This window comes from Octopus bimaculoides, chromosome 1 (genome assembly GCF_046866305.1).
Source record: "Octopus bimaculoides isolate indiv1 chromosome 1, ASM4686630v1, whole genome shotgun sequence".
Classification (NCBI taxonomy): domain Eukaryota; kingdom Metazoa; phylum Mollusca; class Cephalopoda; order Octopoda; family Octopodidae; genus Octopus; species Octopus bimaculoides.
Window position 1 is genome coordinate 73,367,232 of NC_142928.1, and position 15,228 is coordinate 73,382,459.

General features: G+C 33.7%; 1 protein-coding gene across 6 annotated transcripts in view; it reads left to right on the forward strand.

The window, feature by feature from the left end:
• The window catches only part of LOC106871880 (protein-glutamine gamma-glutamyltransferase K), a 426,022-nt gene that overhangs the window by 361,350 nt on the left and 49,444 nt on the right, over positions 1-15,228 (forward strand). For all 6 annotated transcript variants that reach the window (XM_089352317.1, XM_052967482.2, XM_014918634.3 and 3 more), the window contains 4 exons: positions 111-371; positions 3,780-3,898; positions 5,216-5,323; positions 6,410-6,587. In XM_089352317.1, the coding sequence (XP_089208443.1) occupies positions 111-371; positions 3,780-3,898; positions 5,216-5,323; positions 6,410-6,587 (666 nt within the window). The remainder of the gene's footprint in view (positions 1-110; positions 372-3,779; positions 3,899-5,215; positions 5,324-6,409; positions 6,588-15,228) is intronic.

The following is a 15,228-nucleotide window of genomic DNA, read 5'->3' on the forward strand; positions in this document are numbered from 1 at the left end:
ATTTACACACACACACACACACACACACACACACGTATATAAATATATATATTTATGAAAATGTAGATATTTTTGCTAATGAAGAAATGAATTCTGTTGTCTTTTTGCAGGAAGCCGTCCACTTCAAAGTAAAGGTACAGTGGTTTCTGTAAATCGTGTTCAAGAACTGAAATCAAACCAATGGGGTTACGAAATAACCAGTGTAGAAGAAAAGAAAGTGACTATGCGAGTTAGTTCGGCGTCTGATTGTATTGTTGGTAGATACCAGTTTTATGTGGATACATGTCATCTAAACCAGCAAAGTGACGTTGATAGCTACCGCTTTAAGAACCCTGATGATATTTACATCCTTTTTAATCCATGGTGTCAGGGTATGATTATTTTAATCTACATGTATTAAGATATATGTACGTCTGCTTTTGATATGTAAGCGTGTTTTAACATTAGTATTTATCAATGTTTTTTTTAGATGCTGTTGAAAATGCTTCTAGATAAACAGCCATGTAAACAAATGTCTGTAACTAATGTCTGTAACAAATGTCTGTAACGAACTACCCGTGAGAAATAAAGAGATTAATAAAAAATGCAGACAGAATAACATTTCTAATTAATTCTGGTCTACATTTCTCGGCGAATATTTTTATCAAAATGTCTCCAAAATTTAGTAAATTTTGGATTCTTTTCATAAAAGTTATATTTTTTATTATCTAGAAGTAATTTCCAACAGGTGTGTGGCAGATGCGCGCATGTGTGTATCTTTTGTTCGAATCATTGGACTACTGTCTTGACAAATATAGTCGAACAAATCGATTCCAGTACTTATTTTTAAAATCTCGTACTTATTCTATCGGGGTCGTTTTTGCCGAACCTCTAAGTTAGAGACGTAAAAACCGTCACCAGTTGTCAAGTGGTGATGAGAGGTAAACATAACAAAAGCACAAGCGCACATGTATACACGCGTGCAAACACATATACACATACATACATGCACACACACTCACGCACACACACACACCTATATGAGAGGTAATATTTATCCCCACTTAAACATGGATGCTCTGTTAGAACAAACTATACTGCGGTAGTTTCCATGAGAGAAACTCTCATTATGGCTTTCTGGTGCAAAATACACTCTTGTTTATATCGGGGAAATTAATCCCCACTGTCTCTAGCGGCGAGATCATCAGATCACGTGATTTCGATCTTGTTTGGTCTTGTTAATGATGGACACTCGACCGCTAGTGCAGCAGCAATTCATCTCCCACTAGCGCTGTATAGATTAGCAGTGCCAGAACAGGTGCTGGTGCTGCGATTAGCCAGTTAGCTTGTTAAAAAAAATTTATTAATATGTATGATTAGGTCGTCAAGTATGAAATTTGTAGTAAGGTATATGGTAAACTTTGACAGCTGCTCATTTTGCGCCATTATTATATTTTGACAATCTTTATTTTTTGTTAGAAAGCTGACACATCTATTTCTTTATTCTATCTTATTTTGCGCTTTAGAAAGTATTTATAAATTGTCTTTTGCTATTTTTGTTTAGAGTTGGATAAGTCGGAAATTCGTATAGTCTTGAAATATGAGTTCTTTCTTGGAAATACAGCATCAGAGACAGTTCGGAATATTAATGGAGTATTTCATTTTAATGTTATTACACAGCAGACAGTATCAAATTGGTTTGCAAAATTTCGTTCAATAACTTTGACCTCACAAATAAGCAACGCGGTCGACCAGAAACAAAAGTGGATAATGACGAACTGAAAGTCACTGTCGAGTCAGATCCATCTCAAAGTGCCCGTGAATTATCGTTGTTGTTTGGTGTTAGCAAGAAAACAATATTGACTCACTGTGTTCAAATCGGTAAAGTGAAATAGTTGGATAATAGGTTCCACGTGAACTCAATGAAAATCAGAGACAGCAACATTTGGAAGCCAGCATTATGCTACTTTCTCGTCACAAAAATGAATCATTTTTGAATCAAAGTGTAACATGCGTTGAGAAATGGATCCAATAAAACAACCGCAAACGTTCAGCACAATAGTTGGACAAAGACGAGCCACAAAAACACAGTCCAAAAAGCAAAATTCATCAAAAGATGCTGATGGTGTGTGTTTGGTGGTCTGGCGCAGGTGTGATCCATTATGATTTCATTAAACCTGGCTCATCGATCACGGCCGAAGTATACTGCAGCCAACTGGACAAAATGATGTAGAAACTCACAAAAAAAAAAAAAACACCCTAGGTAAATCAACAGATCCACTCTTATTTTATTGCAAGACAACGCCAAAAATGACAGTGGCAAAACTATAGGATTTGGAGTTGGAATTTCTCCATCATCCACCATACTCACCTGATCTTGCCTCCATTGACAACCACTTTTTGATAGAAAAAAAAAAAATTCCGACGATGCTGGACTGGACAAGCTACCACTTAAATAGCAAAAGTGTATTGATATGGGAGCATACTTTGATGAATAAAACTGTTCCTTATATTAATAAGACATTAGTAAACATTTTTCTTTTCTACAAATTTCATACTTGACGACTTAATGATACCGAGATGTAATAATTACTTCAACTTAAAAAAAGATGTTCTATTAGAATTAACTATACTACGCTAATTACATGAGAAAAACTCTCATTTTGGCATTCTGGTACAAGATGCTCTCTTGCTGGCGGGGAGATCAATCTACACTGTGTGTGTGTGTTTTATATATATATTAGGTGCAGGAATAGCTGTGTGGTTCGAAGCTTGCTTCCCAACCACATGGTTCCGGGTTCAGTCGCACTGCATGACACCTTGGGCAAGTGTCTTCTGCTATAGCCTCGGCTCGACCAAAGCCTTGTGAATGGTAGACGGAAACTGAAAGAAGCCTGTCGTATATATATATATGTGTGTGTGTGTGTCTGTGCTTGTTCCCCCACCATCACTTGACAACCGATGTTGATGTGTTTACGTCCCCGTAACTTAGAAGTTTCGCAAAAGACACGAATAGAATTAGTACTAGGCTTGCAAAGAAAAGTCCTGGGGTCGATCTGTTCGACTAATGTCGGTGCTCCATCATGGCCGCAGTCAAATGACTGAAAAAAGTAAAAGAATAAAATAATAATCCTATATATGTATATATATATATATATATATATATATATATATATATATATATATATATATATACATGTATATATTTATATCTATCTATCTTTCTATCTCTCTCTCTCTCTCTCTCTCTATATATATATATATATATATATATATATATATATATATATATAATATATATATTACTCTTTTACTCTTTTACTTGTTTCAGTCATTTGACTGTGGCTATGTTGGAGCACCACCTTTAGTCTAGCAAATCGACACCAGGACTTGCTCGACTAAAGGCGGTGCTCCAGCATGGCCGCAGTGAAATGACTGAAACAAGTAAAAGAGTAAAGAGTAAGAGAATATGTGTGTGTGTATATATATATATATATATATATATATATATATATATATATATATACACGAAAGATTTCTGGCTATGGTAGAAGACACTTGCCTAAAGTGCTGCTTTGTAGGATTGAATATGAAACCGCATGGTTGCAAAGTGAGATCCACGTGTGTGTGTGTGTGTGTGCGTGTGTGTGTGTGTGTGTGTGTGTGTGTGTGTGTGTGTGTGTGTGTGTGTGTGTGAATTACTAATCACAATTAGTTAAGCAATTATTTATCTTTTATTCATTTCCTTCTACGTAGTTGTTTCACATTAAGTGAAATATATAACGTTTGTCATTTTCCAGCTGATAATGTCTATATGGAAGACGAAGATGAACGTCAACATCACTGCCTTAGTGAAACTGGACGTATATGGTTGGGGACTGTTGGAAAATTTTGTGTAAGACCGTGGAACTTTGCCCAGGTATATATTTGTATTGTCGGTCTATTTTACCTTCTATGCTCTCGGCTGTGATAAATGCTTTTTTTTGTTTGTTTTTTCATTGTTTTCTCTTTCTTAAAGCACGTATGTTTATATGTTTAGTACAAATACCGCAGAGTGTTGGTAATGTTCATGCAAGTGAAGTCTACGATTAATTCGATTCCATATTAAATACTATACTTCATATACTCTTCACCTAATGCATATTTGTGAGTGTATGATCACGTAATGTTTCAAATCAAAGAATACCCATAAAATCACTTCTAATGTATTTTAACTTATTATCTCATATTGAAGGTTTCTATAATGTTTTCTTCTCCTTCTTTATATTTTGAGCTATTTAGTGCAATTTGAATATTGTTTGTTGGCACTCCGTCGCTTACGACGTCGAGGGTTCCAGTTGATCCGATCAACGGAACAGCCTGCTCGTGAAATTAACGTGCAAGTGGCTGAGCATTCCACAGACACGTGTACCCTTAACGTAGTTCTCGGGGATATTCAGCGTGACACAGTGTGACAAGGCTGACCCTTTGAAATACAGGTACAACAGAAACAGGAAGAAAGAGTGAGAGAATGTTGTGGTGAAAGAGTACAGCAGGGTTCGCCACCATCCCCTGCCGGAGCCTCGTGGAGCTTTTAGGTGTTTTCGCTCAATAAACACTCACAACGCCCGGTCTGGGAATCGAGACCGCGATCCTATGATCGCGAGTCCGCTGCCCTAACCACTGGGCCATTGCGCCTCCACGCAATTTGAATATAATGTTGAAATATTGGTAAACCTATATTTTACGAAAGCTTTACGCGACATTGTTTCTCCAGTTACTCTCAGTTGCACAATTCTAACCCTGGCATAGACTCGGGAGGAGAGAGTGCAAGGGGTGCTAAAGCACTCCCTAAAATATTTTGAGGACAATAAAAACATTTTGAACATCCTAGATTGGACAAGGGTTTACACCCACTAAGCAAATGTCCTTCCCGCAATTATGGACACTAGTTGTGCATACAATCCATATACCCATATTCAAGTGTTGAAACGCTTATACATATTTGCATACACCTACGTCTGTGCTCACATACTCATACATCTACATATTATGCATAGTTATTGAGTTGATTAGCTTACTGTATCATACATTGGGGTTTTGATGGTTTGGTTATCTTTCTGTTGTTCATTTTTATGTATTATGGGTATGTGTATGTGATGTGTAAAATTACCATGGTTGTCATTAGAAGTGCAGATTCATACGCATATCCGTATAGGGTTATAATATACTTTAATTTCTTCCATTATACTTCCAGTTTGATGACGTGTGCCTTATGGCAGCTCTTGCTTTAATGGACAAGTCGGAACTCGGAGATCAAGCTAGAGGCTGCCCCATTCGTGTTGTCCGAGCTCTATGTCGAGCAGTATGTATTATTGTGTTTTTGTTCGTATTTTTTAAACAGAAAATAGTGCAAAAATAATGCTTCTAACATTTAATGTGTATCTGACTGTTTAGAATTTCCCCTTCTTAAATACTCTACTGAATTATAAATCTTAATGGAAATTATAATGAGCATTAATGTACTTTCACCTTGGGATAGACTTTGTAATCTTGAATGCAGATAATTTCACATCATAATTTTCTTATACATTTTATTTTTCTGAATGTATTTTCGCCGCTCATACTTGGCCACTTACAACTTTATAAGCTTCTCACGAGTAATTTTTCACAATCACAAGTGATGTCTTCCTATTTGATGTATTTTATCATTATACAATCAAGAAGGTATATTAAACTGATTATACTTCCATCTTTTGACACTATCTAAATTTTTATCTTGAATATTAACACGTCTTAACAGTAATGCTTCTTTATAGCTAGCTATTCACCGTAAGAAACTTACATTATTATATTAATTCTCGAAGTATTTTTATCACGATAGCAAAACACCTTTATCATAATCTAGAAATGTTCTTCAAATAGAATATTAACACAACTAACTATATGATCTGATATGTTCAATGTTTACTGATGATATTGCATCACCGTATGATACATTATCCTATCAGCATGAAATTACATTTATGTCTTTGCAATACCACACTGATACATCAAAATTTTATAATATTCATATGTTCACAATATGTGATGTCAGTTCACCATATTGTATGAAACAAATGTGCTATGGAACTTGATTTACACAACAATTTTGAATGAGTTTCTCTAAGGATTAAAATACTAAATATCAGTGCTTAGAAAGATTTTAGATGTTTTTTGGACTGTGATGTTTTTCTAAACATTATTTCTTGACGATTAAATTTAAGCAAGAAGAAATCAATTACATATTTAATCATCAACATCCCTATAAGTTTTTCAGATCGGAAAAACATTATCTTCAGTTAGGATTAAAAGCATTAATTCTATTATAAAAATTAAACTAACGGCTTGTTTTTCTGATTACGCTTTTTTTCAACAGTCATACTTTAATACATGTTCTATCGAATTTCAGATCAATAATAACGAACGTGATGGTGGTGTTCTAGTTGGTAACTGGTCAGGAAAGTATGACGATGGTATGGCTCCCTATGCTTGGAATGGTAGTGCTGCAATTTTGGAAGAATTCCTTAAGAAACGGAAAGGAGTAAAGTTCGGCCAGTGCTGGACATTTTCAGCTGTTGCAACTACTAGTATGTTATCATCTTAAGTAAATCTTGTTTCCTCTAATGTTTTAATATATCAGAGACACTATATTTATCTTATTATGTACTTTTGTATACTATTCTATAGAATAACTATGTTAGCATATGCTATACTATATATAAAATAATATGATAAACGTAGACGTATATTATATGTTGTTGTATAAGTATACACAAATTGGCCAAAATACAGAGCTGGAACAAAATACAAAACTAAGAGGGAAGTAACTCCGGATCCCAGTTTTCCTTCCGCAATCTCTCTAGTGCTGATGGCACAACAAAATGTAATCATTCCGCACTTCAAAGTGGCTGATGACAGGAAGGATTTCCACCAGCCGAAAATATCAGAAATCGATGGCGCAAAGATTTGTGAACGTCATCTGAGAGGGCAATAAATAATTTAAGGACTGCTGTAAACAAAACTTCTAGAAGCAATAGCATGATAAAGTTGACAAATTCCATGTTGAAACTCCGCTGTTAAAATGAAGAATGCCGAGCCTTAAGATAAACATTAAAAACCACAACAAATTTGGCCAATTATCACTGACAAAGCAGGTGTCTTTCTGAAACATCAAACCCATGCAAGCATGGAAAAACGAGCATTAAATGGTAATGATGATGATGAGTTTATCACAGAATATATATTCGCCAGAATAGACTACAATTAGTTTCCTGAACATATTGCCACCATTTACTCGTTAGATGCACAAACAATATACAATTGTCTTGAGTGAAACGCAATAAGTAAGAACATCTGTTGTGTTACGGGAAATTTTTTAGAACCTAAGCCATGTTATTCGAAGAATTTTGTTTCCTTTTTTTAAGTGTTGATATTAAGTGCATGCATAAGGCAGCGAGCTGACAGAATTGTTAGTACGCCGGGCAAACGCTGAGCGGCATTTTGTCCGTCCATACATTCAGAGTTAAAATTCCACCGAGTCCATTTTGCTTTTCATCCTTTCGGGGGTGGAGTCAATAGAATAAGTACCCGTTGAGTACAGGGGTCGATGTAATTGAATTATCCCCTCCTCCCGAAACTGTTGACTTTGTGCCAAAAACTGAAATCGATGTTAAGATGCATGCATATCTGTGAATACACATACGCCACACGCGTGCGTACCTCACACACACGTACACATACACACATATATACTGCACGTATTTGTGCATGAGTATATATATATATATATATATATATATATATATATATATATATATATATATATATATATAGTTTTAGGGAAAATAACCAATTTTCAAGAACTCATCGATGAAAATCCAGTATCACATATAGAAAAATTAATAATTAAAAGCACAATAAATGAGTATAATATAAAGTAAAGTAAATATCATAAGATAAATATAATAATACTTTATCTATAAGGCTCAATTTAATTTTAATTTTTTATAAATTGATTTTAATTGAGTTTTTTACCTGTAATTTTGGATTTTGTCCCTAATAATATTATATATATATATATATATATATATATATATATATATATATATATATATATATATATATATATATATATATATATATATATATATATATATATACGTTTATATATACGTTTATATATTCGTTTTGCAAGATTCTTGATGTGAATTCGTGTGTTGAAACAGATATTGTTGTATTTGGGGATGGTCATGTTGCCAGTTTAGCTAATGAAAATACAATATATAATTAGTGATCAGTTGCTTCAGCTTTATTTTATATTAATTGTATTTCGGCCATAGTTCTTTCGTCACTCTTCTGTGACCTTATCAGTGGTCCTTTGCTTTCTTCTTTCGTTTTTGTGTCTCTCTTCCCTAACGATCTACCATTTTGTATTCCTGCTGTATGTCTTTATTTGCGCATGCGTATATCCTTGTGTGTGTCTGTTTAGTGTGTATGTGGGAATGTTATGGTACCTGCATTATCAGTATCCCCTGTTTATTTACGTTCGTTTAATTTACTTTTATCTATTTTGTTCAATTATAAAAATAAGATACGGTGAAGATTTTAAAGAAAGAGAAGTGTAAAGCATATTTAAAAATAAAAGTGTAAAGTGTAAAGCATATTTAAAAATAAATGCTCGATAAATTTCATAGCTAACTATTTTAATGAACTCCACCTCTCAAAATCTCTCACTTAAATAATTTCTTACTAATGAATTTATTTATTTAGTTCGATCGCTAATTAGCTTGAACTCCCTGATAATACCGATATCGATCTTAAACAAATATCCTGTACATTTGTTTTAGCTCCATGTCCCTATCTTTGTTTTCAAGTCTTATTTTATCTTGGTAGTCCCAATTGTAGCACCATTCAAAAATATAAGCGGTAAACTATCACCTCTCTGAACCTATTCGCTTCTATTCTTAGCTTTTTATCTCTCTACTTTGGTTATGTGTGTGTATGTATGCATGCATGTATGTATGCATGCATGTATGCATGCATGTATGTATGTTAAGTATGTAAGCATTATGCATGCATGTATGTATGTATGTATGTATGTATGTAAGTATGTATGTATGTATTAGATAGTTCCTGACTTATATTCGTAGCCCTAGTTTGCTCGACGCTGGAGAATTAATATGAAGACCACTGTCAACAACATTCTTGTATAAGAATTGTATATATATATATATATATATATATATATATATATATATATATATATATATATATATATATAAAAGAGAATAGAACATGGCCATAACTTGCTACTTCTTTATTCCAATATTCCCAAACACACATATATACAGGCGGCAATAAATTCTATAATCAGGTGTGTGTGTGTGTGTGTGTGTGTATTAATCCGTGTGTATTCGTCGTGTTTATCTTTGTGTTTGTGTTGGTTCCCCTACTGGTTGACGACCGGTTTTGATTTGTTTAAATCATTACGTGACCGTATGACTCCGGTATCTAGCATCTCTTTTATTGGGCCACTTATGTCGTTAAGATAAAAGAAGAGAAACTACTCTGAATACGACCGACCTCCATTTGTAAACAGTAACCATGATTGATCAAAATAACCTTTGAACTGGTAGAGAAAATTACTAACAAGCCGACCGTTGGAGAATAAAAGAGTTAACGGCAACCCGTTGTTGCAGTTTCAAACTCCTGACACTGACTACTTTAGTCGACAGAAGTTGGGGAAGGTGGTCTTGAAAACATAGTCTGCGAGTCACCTTACAGCATGCTACATGCGTATATATGTGTGTTCATGTGTGTGTGTGTGTGTGTGTTTGTGTGTAAATGTATGTATATATAAACTATACCGGTTTGGCTGATTGCAGTCGGATATTCTGTGTTTGGTCGAGTATTGCTGACGGTCCATAATACAGTGAAATTTCGTGATACAACAGTGCCATCTGCCGGTTCTGACAAATTATCATCAACCGCTAACCGTGCTTTTTGTCATTATTCTTCTACAAGATATGATCTCACGAGACGTTTACCGCAGTCCTAGGTGTTATAAACCACACACACAAGTTAGTTTGGATATGTTAATACACACATACATACATACATACATACATACATACATACATACATACATACATACATACACACACACATATATATACATAGACAGATACGTACAAAAACCTAGAAACACTTGGTCTCACGGAAAAAGAGCGAAAGAAATCCAATCCATTAGTAGCACAGTGAATATTTGTAAGACATTCCAGAAATTCTCTACGTGAGATCTTTATGTGAATAGATGCACACTCTTGTGTTCAACCAACACACCTACTCAATTACATATTCACAAATACACTTAACTCAAAACGCCATGTTGCTTTGTTAGATACGGCTTCAATTCTCTCAAAAGGTTAAATTAAACTAAAAAATGAAAAATCTTACATACATAGATACATTCATTCATTCATTTATTCATTTATAAATTGTAATAATGACGTCAAACCAAATAGTGATACTTTTGAAATCATGTAATACGCATGCTTGATAAGGAACGCATCAATTCTGTAAGGAAGAGCATGCGTAAACGATGCATTTGCAATTATACTTTACGCAGACAGGAAACGTACGTACTAAATGATTTCAAAATATCACTGTTTGGTTGACTTCATCGTTACACTTTCTACGACTTGATTTGGAGTAGATTACTATGACACAAGTTGAGAATTCGAGTATGGTGCACCACGATATATATATATATATATATATATATATATATATATATATATATATATATATATATATATATATATATATATATATATATATATATACGTAAGAATACATAATACTGCTTTATTTACCTTGAAACAATCTCTCATAAGGACTCCTGGTTCGCAATATCACTCGTAATTATACTGCTGACAGACAAGAAAGTGGTTGTTCCGTCGGCCGTAACTTACGGTTCTCGTCTGTCAACGAAATGCTCTTAAGTGCTTTGATATATCACGAGTCCTTATGAGAGATCGTCTCAAGGTGAATAACGCAGTATTCTGTGTTCTCATACAGCCTCCACTTTTAGATATCAAGATTACATTTTAGTATTGAAACTGCTTCAGTCACTATTAATTTTATATATATATTGTTGTATTTGGGGATGGTCATATTGCCAGTTTAAAACAAATATATATATATATATATATATATATATATATATATATATATAGAGAGAGAGAGAGAGAGAGAGAGAGAGAGAGAGAGAGACATAAATAGATAGACGTATATATATATATATATATATATATATATATATATATACGTCTATCTAACTATCTATCTCTCCATCTATCTATCTATCTATCTATCTATCTATCTATCTATCTATCTATCTATCTCTCTCCCTCTCTCTCTCTCTCTCTCTCTCTCTCTCTCTATATATATATATATATATATATATATATATATATATATATATATATATATATATATATATATATATATATATATAAACGAAGGAAGAGAGAACGAATTTCAAAGGACCTATAGATTAACTCTGATGAGAGAAATATAAATGATTATTATGTTTGGAATTAACTCGCCCATACCAACAAATATCTTCTCGAAACGGCTGTCAGATTTTCTACCTGCTCAAGATTCCTTTTAAAATCATTTTAAACCAACTTTCTCATCTGTTTGGATTACCGCTATGCATTTACCATCCGCATATTTTAATATTTTCATTGATTTTAATACGGGCATACAACCTCGCAAGTACATTTATGTATTTTTATATATTTATAATTTTTTTACATTATATCTTATGTATATGAATGCACCTATGTATCCTGTGGAGCATTCCGATGCCTTGAAATATATTGAGTGAATATGTACACTAAACTTTGAAATTTGTTCTCTCTTTCATCGTTTTATATTCCTGATGCTCTATTAGAGCGCTAATTAGTTGTGCTGTATAAGGGGATGATTATCCCATTTATTTCTTCCTTATATATATATATATATATATATATATATATATATATATATATATATATATATATATATATATATATATATATATATATATATATATATATATATATATAACCGGAGGACCAGTTAATAATTAGTTCTGATTTTATTCAACATATTCCCCTCTCAGATTTACACACTTATTGCAGCAGACTTTCAGTTTCTTTAAGTCCTGTAAAAGATCTCAAAAGTTTGGGCTTTCAGTTGGACCTTTCGCGATACTCTTAAAAGCAGGAACTTTGAAGAACCCCTCGTGTGTATATTAAACTATATAAGAGCAAACCTGAATTCTTATTCATGTTTTAAACCTTTTCCCTATGGATGTGGTTCTTACATAATTATCATTTGAATGGAGATTATTGAAAAAGCTGTAGGGATGAATATATATACCACTAATATTGTTTCCTGTTCTTTCAAATGTATTTTAATCTGTTCAGGTTGATAACTTATTTTACTATATATGCAGTAATGTGTGTGTCTGTCCACCATTCGCAATGATAGATCGCTGGCCACTACACATTCTTTATTTTCTCTCCTTGTTTCTTTCTGTGTTCCTTTCTGTGGAAGAGCGTATGCTCGAAACGTTAAAGACTTTTTCACTTCCCGAGCGTTAAACTACTACATCCGTTTGTTGTCTACGCCACCTGTCTTCGTCTTTTATTTTTTTGTGAATTCTCTCTCTCTCTCTCTCTCTCTCTATCTATCTATCTATCTATTTATCTATCGATCTATCTATCTATATAAATTAAAAGGGTAAAGGAATTATACCCTTTTAATTTGGGCTTGGTAAAAATTATCTATCTATCTATATATATATATATATATATATATATAAAGTGTAGTATATTGCCACTTAAGTGTGGCTGACCCCTAGGGGTGGATGTTACTGTTGCTTTTAGCCCCAGGAGGACATCTCCTCCAGCTGGCTTATCGACACACTACTGTGTCCTGTTTGCCAAGGGAAGTTATCCCTCCCATCATGATCTATAGCACGAACGGACCCGGGTTTCAGGGTTATTTCCCTTCGTCAGCGTCCGATAGCCACTGATCTTTGATGAGAGAGATAAAATCTTGGCAATCTTATATCTACTTTTCCAGTGAAATTCTTCACTGATATCGAAAAGGTGAAAACAAGCAATGTTAATTCTCTAAATGAAGTATTAACAGTAACTGCACGATAAAGTGTAGTATATTGCCACTTAAGTGTGGCTGACCCCTAGGGGTGGATGTTACTGTTGCTTTTAGCCCCAGGAGGACATATGCCGTCACTCTCTCCTAGCTCCATACAAAAATACTGACATAAATATATGCCTATATATACATGCATGTAAATACATGTGCGTGTGTATGTGTGTGTGTGTGTGTGTGTGTGTTCGTGTAACCGCGAATTTATTTATGCTTACGTTTGTATGTATATATGCATACCTTTCACAATCAAGCGTTAACTGTTAATCAATTTTTCGTTTAATTAATCGATTCATTTTCAATTACTGCTTCGTAAAATTTCTATCGGTTTAATTTAATTTGCAATAAGCAACGATTGCTCTATTTTAGTAGTGGTAATAAGTATGTTATGATTAATTAGTTTTTGTAGTGTTATTTTTTAATATTTGATGAATATTCTGAGATATTCATCGTTTATGTAAATGTAGTTTGATTAATTATTACACAAACCATTTCTATGCTTAGAGAATGATATATCTATATGATATGTGAATATATATGTATGCTTGTGTTTGAGTGTGAGTCTATCTTCAAAATATGTGCAGCATTAGTAAAGCCTCAGTGGTCCTAATCCGTGATTTCGTTACGATTTCTCCTCTGGATCCAGTTTACGAATCTCATTCTATCTGAAAATAAATGAACTCCATTGGCCTGATTTATCATGAAGGCACATTATGAAAAAAAAATGATAAAGATGCAAGCAATATAAAACGCAAAAGATAACGCAACTTGATTTATCATTAAAATATTATGTGAATTGAAGAGGTACTCTGGAGCTTCAACAATGATAACAACAATGACAATACAGTATTATTACATGCATGTATACATTGATATATGTGTTTATGCATATGTGCGAGCACGTTGTTCAAATAGTATGGTGTTTAACTGACGAAAATATACATAAGGAATATCGGTTTCGAATTTTGATACAAGGCCAGTGGAGTGTGACACGTGGTCACTGGGGTAAGTCACAAGGTAAGTGGAGAAAGTCGATTACATCGACCCCAGTGCTCAACTCGTACTTATTTATCAAACTCAAAAGGAGGAAAGGCCAAGTCAACCTCGGTGGAATAAATAAATATCGATTTGCACTAAGTAACAAGATTGATTTTTTTTTAACACTTTAGTTTAGTTAGTGGAGGAGGTGTCTGTAGCTATGACCTTTGCGAGAACTCTTAATCAGGTGAGCTTGATGTAATTGATGCAGAAAAACATGTGAGCGGAAAGAGAACTGATTTGAAGATCAGGTCCAAAAGCTTACGAGTGAGTTATCTCTTCTAAAAGAACTTATGCTCGTATTAAACCCGAGCACGTATTCAAAGATGGCGTCGAATAAAGGTCGATTCCAGAGAAAATATTGATGCTTTAATTTGGTGAATATATCATAAATGTCTCCAGCATTGCTCAGTGTGATATAAGTTTTAGACTGGTCAATTAAGCTCATACCAGATGTGTCTTTGTTTCCTGTAGATGTCATTAATATTATTCAGTTAAATTCAGCACCTGCTCAACCTTCTATTTCTATTTTTCAAGTAAAAGCTATTACTTAGACTTGCACAACAAGATTCTAACTACTTCTCCATAAATAGTTAAGCAAGACAACGTATATATTTCTTACACACACAGACACAAACACACACACGCACACATGCACACACACACACACTCACGCACACACCTATACATATTTATATATATATACAATAGTATAAATAACTGCACACATACATATAAATAAACATGACCATGCATATATATATATGTGTGTGTGTGCGCGCGCGCGTTTACATATAAATATACATACATACATTAATGTGTGTGTGTGTGTGTGTGTGTGTGTTTGTGTATGTATATGTGTGCATGTATTCACACATTTACATACACGCACAGATGTAATATACATAAACATACACAAATATATACATATATAAAAGTGATTATCTCTGTCTTCCTCTGTGCGTA